Genomic DNA, 11,382 nt, shown 5'->3' with positions numbered 1-11,382 from the left:
AGACTCACGATTGTCTGTGGTGTGCCAAGATGGACATTGAAAGTTGGTTTCTAACCAAAAAAACAAACAAAAAAGATGTGTGATACCCTGCTTCAGGATAACAAAGGGTAGGCTGTATTTTTGTTTTTGGTATTATAATAAACGATATATGGGTCATGGATGGATGACAAAAGAAAACAAAATCAATTCATCATAAAAAACCAATGGGTTGGATGCTCGCCGGAGATGTCGGCATGCAGATACCCACCACAAATATCAGCTAGGTCAAGAAAAAGGATAATCAGTACAGTGTGACAGCATATCCCTGTTAAGACATGTTCCCCTCAAAGAAGGGGAATAAAACGAGACAAGATGTTGTTGGGGGGCAGGCTTGGAGTCTTAAGTGGGCACAGTGATGCTGCGGGCCAGGAGCACCAGCAGAGCCAGCTCCACAACCCCGTGCGCCTGCTCTAGAGCCTCTGTAGCATCATGCGCAGAAAAACCTGCAGCCTGGATTCTCTGGATATGTTCGGCTGGGAATTGTTCTGTAAAGGTTCCGACCTGTCGGGAGGCGGACGTGCCAGAGACAAGACTGTTCGAGGTGTTTGTGTCCGAGGCTGGTCCGTTCACGTCCCCGCTCTCCTGCTGCCCTTCTGGGGGTTCCTTGAATCCCCCGTCACACTTTGGAGGACTTGCAGAGTCAGGATTATAAATGCTTGGGCCTCTGGCTTCAATTGGAGACTTTGCAGGATTTGCCGACTCTGGATCATAAATTCGGGGGTTTCTGGCTTCAGCAGGGGACTCTGGAGGACTCTGTGATTTTGGATGATAAATGTTGGAGCCTCTGGCTTTGGATGGAGACTCCAGACCGCCCTCTGAAAAGTCTGCACCTTCTCTCTCGCTGGTAACAGCTGGTTTGGCTTTGGCATTGCTTGGTTCTGATCTAATTTGTGTTGGATCCTCCCCCTCTGGATGTGTTGAGGGGCTGGGGGCGCCACACTTGTTGGAGAGCAGCAGTTCATGGAGCTCTAAAAGAGCGGCGGCCAGAGATGGAATACCGTCAGAGCCCCCAGGCTGATCCCTGCATGAGGAGTCCATTTCAACAGAGTCTGGCTGGCAGGGATTCATCATTTCGGACCCTGCTGCCTCATGCTCCATGGGCTGACTGTGTTCTACTTCTGGAGAGGGGAGGTTTGAACTGTTCTCCAACTTGGATGGTTCTGTAGTCTCCTTCTCCCCAGTCTCTGGACCTGCGGGGGCTTCAGTTGACTGACCAGGTGCCAGGGCTTCTCCTACAAGGTCAGTGTGATCCTCCAGAGAGTGATGCTTGAGCTGCTCCTGAGGCTCCTGAAGGTCAAGTTGGGTGAACTCTGAGGAATCAGAGTCTGGGTTCTGGAGATGGACGCTTGAGGACATTTGGTCTGAGGCTGTGGGTAGTGACAATGTCGGCGGCTGCGGTGAGGTAGTCTGTCCCTTCTGTGGAGTTTTTTTGGGGGGAGAGATTAGAAAGGACAAACATGACAAGGTGGAGCCTCATTGAAAGGTATCAAGAAGTCTCTTTTTCCATTGTTTATGTTACATCATAATTTCAAATGCATCAATGAATAAGGTGTGTGAAGTGGTGAACAAAACGCAGCATGGCATAGACTTGTATCTAATATTTTCTCTAAGATCAAACGTGATACCTTGAATCAAATGAAGACAAGAACAAGAGAATGTTTGGATGGGTTGAACAGTTTTCAAAATCAAAATAAATTCGGTTCAACCTCAGAGACTCCACTGTTTGTTTGCACATTTACTAAAGTTAGTTTCTTGAGGACCCATTAAACCATTTTCAAGCTACATGCAAAAATACACCCAAATAAAGTAGCAGAAAAAAACAAATCAAATAATACTCGGTGTGGTAAGATATAGAAAAATAAAATGGACTGCAGCACTGGTAATGGCTTCTGAGTTTTTTTGCAGTACCTGATTGTTTGGCCCCTCTCCAGCTGTCTCCATTTGCATCATTGCTGTCCTGCTCAATGGTTAAGGCACACACCACACAGATCATGCAAAGGGACGGACAAAGTTAGCCGTGGCACTCATAACATGCAGCAAACAAAATCACTTGTTTTTGCATCTTTTTAGCCTCATTGATGTTGTTGTACTAAGAAGACCCCTTCAAAATTGAGGTGACGCTCTCGGTGAGATCCTTTAAAGAATTAAACAAGCTACAAACAAATATGAACATACCACACACCTGGTTTAATTGGATGTTGGCACAGCAGGCATTAGTTCAAGCATATACACATGTCAACATGGATATTTATAAATTCATCTTCCGAACCGCTTATTCCTCACTGAATGAATGAATGGATAATTACTTTCTATTTAACTCATTCACTGCCAGACCTGTGCAAAAATGTGTCCACTCCAGTGCCAGGGTTTTTGTCACTGTCACTTGAATTCCAGGACCCACAGACTATTTAGTTTTAGGACTGCATAAACATTCAATACAGCGTTTGAAACCTTGGACTCTTTTCTTTCAAAAGACAAAAACGAGTTACTTCCTAAATGATATGGGTCTGGAGTTATATGAGCTTGAAATGAGGGGGGCTGTCCAAAATTCAATGCAATAAATCCATATTGGTTTGTATAGCGCTTTAACAACAGCTGAAGCTGGAACAAAGAGCTAACATGAAAAAAAAGGAAATGCTGCCCCCTTGTGGAAAGAAAAAGACATTGCCAGAGGCAATGGTCAGCGTTTTATCAGCACCCAAGAAAAACAAAACAAATTCAGGAATGGTGCCCCACGTCATATTTTCAATTCCCGAATAAGTTCGGGAATGGCAGTGAATGAGTAAATTACAAAAAATATTTATTTCCCTCAAATTAGGATATGACAGAAGTCTAACTACTTTTGTTTTTTTTCTGCTTCTGGGATTTCCTTTAATTGGCCTGAGATTAAAGCTTTTAGGCATTTTTTCCTTCTCAGCATAAACTTCTACAGATATCATTTTATTTTATTTACATATGTTAATAAATGTAGTAAACCGGAAACAAATTCCAAATTCTACCGGAAACAAATTCCTTGTGTGTTCTACATACTTGGCAATAAAGATGATTCTGATTCTGATTCTGAAATGAAAAGCACTTTTCACCCGCAGAAAAAATATCCTGTGACGGTAAAGTGTCCTTGAGAGTTTTGAAAGGCGCTTATATTATTATTGTTATTATTATTAATATTGCCACTTCTTTACATTTACTATACATATCAGCAAATGTAAACAAATGCTTACATAAAAGCGTCAACTTGAGCCATAATAATTCAACGTTAAAATGTAACATCGTAATTGAGCTGTGGAACTCAGTTGTTTTGCATGTCCATACCTGTTTTCATAAATCGAGGCCTCCTCTATCTCAGGTGATGGCATGACATGATCATGTGACACAGTAGGAATAACATTGATGTGGCCCATGCAATGGTCATTCTCACAGAGGGTGTAGGTAGGGTGTTGTGGTGGGGTGGGTGCTCAAAGGAAAACAAAAAAGCCAATAGTTGCAGAAACCAAGCATACCGCTTTCATGTATGGATCGCTGAAGCGCTTCCGCCAGCTCCCTATCCGCTATCTCTTCGGGGCGGTTTTCCTCACGTCCTTCAGGCCCGTATGCCAGCCGGGCGCATTCAGGCAACTCGGCCTCAGACAAGAAGCGTGTTTCGGTGCCTGTTGTGCCAATGAGAAGCACGCTTTTCTTCAAGTCGATGGAGCACTACATGACAATAAAGTCAAATTGGGTGTAGGGTTAGATTTTGCATCCTAAAATCAGGGATTGAGAGTGGCGGAGAAGTGGCTTGCACCTGGTGTCTTTTGAGCATGTCCAGGCCGAGCAGCATGTCCATGGGCTGGTCCTCCAAAATGGAGAAGGAACAGGGAAGAAAGTCCCCTTCAATCTGAACCTGAGCTGAATGGACACAAGTGCCACATCATGAATTGTCAGCACATGACGCAGTACTGTACCGTCTTTCTCAGCAAACGACGACACCCAAAAATACACACCCAAATGAACCCTGCCGATAATCTTTTGCGTGCCCACTCCTTTGGCGATGCCTGCCCAGCGGCGATCTACTAATCGCATGATGTTGCAGCGGTCCGCACAGGCTTGGCTCATGATGGTCATTTGGGCACCTGAGAGCAAAACAAAATAATAAAAAGTATAGAGATAGCTAAGATTGATTCTAATTGTACATGACAGATGATTTCAGGCAAAGAAATTAAATAGAAATTTTTCAGACAGATATTGAGTTGCAATTAACAATTTTCTTAAATTGCTCTCTAAATGCAAGGCCACAAGAGAGGAAGTTTGAGGATAGGAGTCCCGTTTCATGCTTTTAAACTTCTCTCTCATCTCATTTTCCGTACCGCTTATTCCTCATTAGGGTCGCGGGAGTTGCTGGAGCCTATCTCAGCTGTCTTCGGGCACGAGGCGGGGGACACCCTGAATTGGTTGCCAGCCAATCGCAGGGCACACAAAGACATGCAACAGTCACTCTCACACTCACACCTAGGATTTGGAGTGGTCAATCTGCCTGCCATGCATGTTTTTGGAGTGTGGGAGGAAACCGGAGGACCCGGAGAAAACCCACGCGGTTCCGGGGAGAATGTGCAAACTCCACACAGGGAGGCCGGACCGGGACGCGAACCAGCGACCTCTGCACTGTGAAGCCGGTGTGCTAACGACTCGGCTACCGGGCCGCCTTGATTTTAAACTTATTAAATAAATACATGTGTGGAAATTAATTTTTTTGAAACTGATTACATTTTGACCAAACAAGAATTACCTGAGTCCACAAAAGCTTTCACAGGGTGCCCGTTGACTTTGCAGTTAATGTAGAGCATAACAACCTGTCCGAAGCTTTCTGGGGCCTCCTCCATGGCAATCGTCATATTTTCTTCGACATTATGCTGCCTGGAATGTGTAAAGATTCCAGTGTTGAACCAGAATAAAAATATACATTATACAGTGATACCTCGGCTTACGAACTTAATTGGTTCCCAGAAAGTGTGTGTGTAAGGCGCAAAGTTCATCTGCCAAACATTTATTTCCCATAAGAAACCATTAAAAATGAAAATAATGCGTTCCCAGGTCCACATAAAACATAATTTTCTACTAAATAAGCTTTAAAACTACACAAAATATACCTTATTTTATGTATCATGAATGTGCTATTGTATTGTAATTAAAGAAATAAACTGTACTGTATTATAAAGTCATTTTATTTACCTTTGTGATGGTCGTTGATGTAGTTGCCTCTTGATGTCCGAGTGAAGTTGCTGTGCTTTCTCAGCGATAACACCCTCACTCACACGGTCCCCTGCTAGCTGCTTTTCGTTAATCCAAATCAACCTTTTCAACCTCTTCTATTGCCTGAGACTGTTGCTTAGACAACACAGAAACACCCTTTCCCACACTTAGCGTACTGGTACGCTAAGTGACACAAATGCACACCTCGTATGTGTTTTTCGATGGTCTCCTTCTGCTCGACCGTAATTTTTTTGTGTCCTCTTCGGCTTAACACTGGCCTGTGGTCGGGTCTTTTTTGGTCCCATAATAGCAAAAGTACTCCACTCGATAGCAACCCACGTCTGCACTCAAAGGGGGTGTGGAAAACGAGTCCGTCAGCCACCGTGGCGCTGTTCGACCATGTGGTTTGGTGTTCATCTGCCGAAAACTAGTCCACCAGCCACCGTGGCGCTGTGTGGTTTGGTTTGTCCGCCAAAAACTAGTTTGTATGCCAAGATTACATTTTCGCGAATTTAATGTTCGTAAAGCAAAAAGTTCATGAGCTAAATCGTCCGGAAGCCGAGGTATTATAGTATTTGTTTTCTTGCCATTGATAGATAAAAACCCAAGTAAACCTGATATCCTCCTCGATCTTAGCCTGCGCATCCAAATCGAAAGGATCGGCAGTCAGCAGTCGTATTCGTTCTTGCTCCCGTTTGGCTCGATCCTGCTGTTGCTCCAGCAGCACTTTGGTGAAACGCTCTGAAAACAAAAAACGTTTACGCCAAGATTAGCTGATGGCATACACAGAAGAACACATATGACAGTCTGACAGGTTGAAAACTGTGAGCAAAAAATATCAGTTTTTAAATGACAGATCTTAATGTCCTTTTTTGAAATATTGCCATGTAACAAAATCAATGAGATTTTTAAACAGGATGTTAAGAAATGTTGGCTAAATTAAGCTACGCTAATCCAATCAACATTAACATTATTTTTCTCTTAATTGTTCTTTGTAAGCCACAATGTCCCATCACTGGTGAATATGGTGGTGGTATGTTTAATTGAGAACACACCCGTAAGGTCACTCACACTGGATACACCGTGTTCCAAGTCCAAAGTGAGGTCTGGCACTCCTTTTTTTGGAGCACTCTGAATAACCAAATTGCACATTTGAGCAAGGCTCTGAGTTTCTGAATGACTTAAGTCATATTTAACTCTGAGACAAATGTAATAACGGCCGAGAAAGTAGTCTTTTTTTCACAAGCTTGAAATAAAATATTGGGTGCATCTTTTACTTTTGAACAGCTGAAAGAAGTCTGACTTAGATTTAAAGGACAACCGACGCCTCCGGAGAAGTTGTGTCCATAACTTGTAAAATAGCTTCAAATGACTTCTACTGAGCGTATTTTACAAAGATTCCGCCGCATATAAATATATTTTACGTTTTAACACTCGCGCTGAATATTCCGGAAGTTTGGTTTTTGAGTTGGTGACGAGTCTTCACGTCATGGAAGGAACGCCCCTGACCAAGAAAGGACACACTGTAGCAGTCCTTTCATCACCTCAATGCATTTTGCAGTACTTTGTTTGGTCTGAAAACTTCGTATTGATGGCGAAATTAGAAGGAAAACACATAAATAATGCGATGGTGATTCCTTGTGTGTTGCATCGAACAAGTACAGTAAAGTCTTGTTATATCGATATCGGATATATCGATAGTCCCGGTTATATCGATACTATTTCTAGGCACGCACGGAGAAAATTACATGCAAACAGGGTCGGATATATCGATAGTCCCGGTTATATCGATATTTTTTCGGACTCCCTTGAATATCGATATAACGAGACTTTACTGTATTTGATATTCGCTGACAAAAATTCCCAGGAGAAAAAAATCAGCCCATTTCCACGGAGCTTTGTTGCCATCATCTGCCTTTTTTGGGTGCTACATCTCTCTCCAGCTGCCTCAAAATGACACGGAATACATTCTTTAATCGATTGCAAACATGTATGCTTTCCTCTTCAGAACTATTTGAATTATATTCATAACTGGATGAGTAACAAGAAAGCATCTTCTCCGAATCTGAAGCCATTGTTTTGATTCTCGAGCAAGGCAAAACGTCTTGGCATGACACCAGGAACAAGGGGGCGGGAGCATCTGAAACTGGCCACTTCCGGTTTCAATTTGAAGTTGTTTTGGGAGACTAAGGCATTTTTATTGGTGTTTTGCATTTGACTAAAAATATGAGCCTGCGTGTTTTGGGTATTTTAGATGCTATAAAACGTTTTTCTGATGTCAGTTAGGAAACAAAAAAAGTGGTGTCGGTTGTCCTTTAAGGTGTTTCAAGAATGTAGTGAGGGGAATTTTTAAGGTTTAAACTACCACCAGAGGCAATTGTAACCATTTATTGGGCGTTCAATTTTGTGTTTGAAGTTTCCTACTCCTTACGTGGCTTTGTCCCTAATTGCTGAAAACAGTAAAGGCTCACTGAATGTCATCACAGCAGTTTTATCTACCGAGATCTCCGCTCAGCAAAGCCTCTGCAAGCGGAGGGTTTCGTTCCTTCAGGAGGGAGAGTTCATGCGGATTGGATAAGAGCATCTGCTGAAGTAAGGCGGGGTCATCAAGCCCCTGAGATGAGGAACCGCGAAAGGCCGGGAGGTTAAGGTTGGAAGGTTGCGCGTTCTGCTGCGGCTGTGGCTGAGGTGGTGGTAGTTGCTGCTCTTTCTGCGGCGGCGGTGCGGATTGTTGTTGCCGCGGCCTGATGGTACTATGGGGAGCGGTTGAAGTCGAAGTGCCGGGGACTGTGATGGAGCGAAAGTCGATACGGGGCAGACCTACAAGGTGAGAAGATGAAAAGTTAGAAGGTTAATGAGATTTGACAACAGCAAAGGGTTGATTGCCAAAAACAATAAAAACACAAGGAGCCCTCACTTTTAATTCCGGCCACAATGGCATCATCCAAATTTGCACGTATATAATTGGGAATGTGCCATAGTCTGTTAACCACACCAATGCAAGGCACATTTGTGTGGCAGGGATGAGAGTTAAACCATTCTACATAGCAACTTGCTCGGTAAGAAAGGGTCCCAGAGCAACACGGACTATTGACGGTAGCCTGGTTGCTAGTGTGCTCATATTTTGAAACATTGATGTAGCAGCACCAAGAAGTAAAAACAGAAACTACCTGTGATTTAAGTGGAAAGTTGACCAGACCGCGATAAGATGAGAAAAAGAAAGGCCCATTTTAAGACCAAGGATATAAACAACAAAAAAACAAATGGCTTGGCATAAACTTGGAATGGGTTGTTGAGATCTTCAGCGCTTTCGCGATGGTCCTCTTGTTTAGATCATACAAGTAGGATATTTATTTGCCGGAGCACAGAGAGCAGCCGCTGCGCTCATCGTCGTACGAGAAGTCAAACACATATACATAAACTGGCTTTTATCGCTGTCAAGTCATGTGATGTCGCGTAGTGGCTGGGTTGCCAGATCAGCTCAGTATTACAGCATTACACAAATGAGGATACAATGTAACTTTCTTAACATGGGTGATCTCATGTATGAGCAAAAGTCCCACCAATATGACATTGAGGTATATTTCAGGCTGAGCACGCATTTATGAAGCAATCATCATGTTGTTACATATTAAATAGCACAAAAACACTCCGCTAGCTCCTCTCTTATGAGTGGCACTTTAGTTTCAGTATAAATTAAGAAGTTCTCAAGTTTTACTGAAATGGCTTTCATTCTCACTCTGATTTGCTCTTCTTGTACAGACCACAAGAACAAACTCCATCATGTATTCCACGACATGTTCTCACCTGGGAAGGAAGGCTGAGTGGTTGGCGGCCTTCTATCGGCTTGCCTGAGGACCACCACATCTCCATCCTTAACACCATAGGTCCCCAAGGCACGTGTTGGGTCTTTTAGGAGCTGCTCTCCATAGGAGATCTTAAAAGACAAAAAGGAAAAAAAGATTGTAAACACACAGCAACCAACCACAACAGTATAACCACCTTTAACATCGACAAAGCTCTATGGAAAATGTTTATTATTGTGGTTGTGTAGGGGTTCATATGGTGGAACTGCATTGCTCCATACAAACACTCGGTCATGGCCAAAGAGGCAACTGCAATATTAGAGGCAGCTCTTGGTATGATGCAATCCAATTTGAGTTTGTCTATTTTATGACCATACCCTGGTTTACGGGCTTAAAATGTAGTTTATTTGCCCGATACTAAGCACTGGAAAATTTTAGTTTTTTTCTCCCCTCAAGTACTTTTTATGAAAATAATTATCTGAAGCAGACATTTTTACTTTAGGCCATTTGTTTATAACGGCGTTAAGCCGTTAGCCTTTACCAACAGATCCGTGCCCGTCTGACGTGAATCCAACGAAAATGTGTGTAAACGACGTGATTTTCTCCCCCCAAAAAATAGAATGGCAACCGACCGAGTACGTATTGTTACGAACGCCTAATAAAAAATGACATACAGTTGGCGAGTTTCAACGCTGCTTGGTTTCCAAAGCACAAGAAAAAGTATGATTCATGCTAGCAGAGCCGGTAGGGCTAACTAGCCAAATGCTATGCTAGCTCGGCGTCTTGCCCGTCGCCGGCGGGTGTCCTTACCTGAATTTCCCCCGCCGGGATTCCCGACTCGAGTTCACAAAGTGCCACAAAGTCTCTCAGTTCAAGCTCCGGGGAAACATCGAGGGCGAATGTGGTTTCTGGGCGATCCCTCGGCGCGCAGAAAACGGTGACCAGCATCGCTTAATTTTGGAAACAGAATCGGTTGACAGACCGCTGCAACATTAAGGCACTTATTCATTTCCTTTACTTACGCATGCGAACGCCGCATGCACATACTGGATTTGGGTCAGGAACATGCGTACTTCACGCAGCGCAGCAGTCAAACGAAATGCAAGCTAAAATAAAGATAATGAGTGTTGTCCACTTACTCGAAGGCGTGTGACGTGACAGCAAATCATGCAAAAAGTCCAACATCAAGAAATGCTCTCATATTTGCTCAGCGATGCCTTACCTCGCCCAGCTGGTTTTTACGACATGTCGTATGACGAAGGCTGGAGTCGTAACCATCTCCATAACCCACTTTAAACTATGACAGTAATCCTGTATTATCGTGTCATAAAATTAAAATAGTCAAACTTTATATACGTCGCAAACGGGAAATATGTTAACAGAATAACATGTGCAGATTATTTTTCACATATTCGATCTCGAGAAGTATAATGTATTTTCTGATTATTTTCCACTCACAGAAGTTTGCGTCACACAAAATGTTACAAGCTTGAAGAAACGAAGCAGCGTGTGAGCATCAGTTTTAATCTTGTAATGGAATGACCAGTACCAACAAACAACTCAGAGTGAAACTGACAAGATATACAGGTATGCAGTATAACAGTGGTTGGCCGTCAGAGCCCGCAAAGCCTTCTCTGCTGGCCTAAAAACATCTGAATACCAGAATAATGTGCATTATATTTTGTCCATGACTTCTTATTAAATAATTCCAAATTGTCTTTCAGCTTCATTTCCTGGCTTTCCCCCTGTTGTGCTGCTTTCATATGTGTGTTTTCGTATTTAAGAATGTAATCACATTTCAGCCATAATTTGTTACCAAGGTCAGGAATCGACCTGTACCCGAGAGATGTGTCGTTCGCGAACGAATCGGTTTTCAGAGCCAGCTTTGTGAAGCGAACGACTGCGTCCTGGTGTTAATAGGGAGCCATAGGAGCCGACCTTTTCGCCCCTCTGGGGTGAAAGAAGACTGAAATGTACAACTGCACAAAATGTTTCATTAAAAGAACTGTACATAGTGATAATTATAAAAATACAGAATACAAGTATATATTTGGATTTGGATTTGCCTTTATTAGTCTCGCAGTGGAGAAATTTACATTTCACCGCAGCAAAGCGATGAAATGATACATGTAACTGTCATGTAACAGTCACAGGATATATTTTTCTGCAGGTGAGCAGCGGTAACCAGATGCGCCAGAGCTCACCATATTATTTTCAAAAGAGTGCTCTCTGGAAAACCATCACAGGGTCAAAAAGCATATTAATATCTACATAGGCATTTTCTCCATATGTAATTGCATTTGAAATTGAA

The 11,382-nt window shown here is 42.9% G+C and overlaps 1 protein-coding gene across 1 annotated transcript; it reads right to left on the bottom strand.

Moving 5' to 3' along the window:
• Positions 1 to 91: 91 nt before the first annotated feature.
• On the bottom strand, positions 92 to 10,313 carry ddi2 (DNA-damage inducible protein 2). Its single transcript, XM_089010062.1, has 11 exons — positions 10,211 to 10,313; positions 9,882 to 10,021; positions 9,073 to 9,202; positions 7,765 to 8,085; positions 5,880 to 6,006; positions 4,802 to 4,929; positions 4,020 to 4,148; positions 3,821 to 3,924; positions 3,540 to 3,732; positions 2,633 to 2,640; positions 92 to 1,455 (listed from the first exon to the last, which is right to left on the bottom strand). Exons 1-11 carry the CDS (start codon positions 10,254 to 10,256, stop codon positions 379 to 381), a joined length of 2,403 nt encoding a protein of 800 aa, XP_088866188.1. The 5' UTR covers positions 10,257 to 10,313; the 3' UTR covers positions 92 to 378.
• Positions 10,314 to 11,382: the final 1,069 nt, after the last annotated feature.

The sequence above is a fragment of the Hippocampus bargibanti genome, linkage group LG12 (genome assembly GCF_051943395.1).
Source record: "Hippocampus bargibanti isolate YZ-2025 linkage group LG12, ASM5194339v1, whole genome shotgun sequence".
In the NCBI taxonomy this organism is placed as follows: Eukaryota; Metazoa; Chordata; class Actinopteri; order Syngnathiformes; family Syngnathidae; genus Hippocampus; species Hippocampus bargibanti.
This window is presented reverse-complemented; position numbering and strand designations above follow the sequence as displayed.

Coding starts and splice junctions, on each gene's coding strand:
- ddi2 (XM_089010062.1), bottom strand. CDS start 10,256: ATGTTGGACTTTTTGCATGATTTGCTGTCACGTCACACGCCTTCGA. Junction 9,203..9,881: donor TCCCGGCGGGGGAAATTCAG/GTAAGGACACCC, acceptor TTGTCTTTTAAG/ATCTCCTATGGAGAGCAGCT. Junction 3,925..4,019: donor TATCGGCAGGGTTCATTTGG/GTGTGTATTTTT, acceptor GTGTCCATTCAG/CTCAGGTTCAGATTGAAGGG.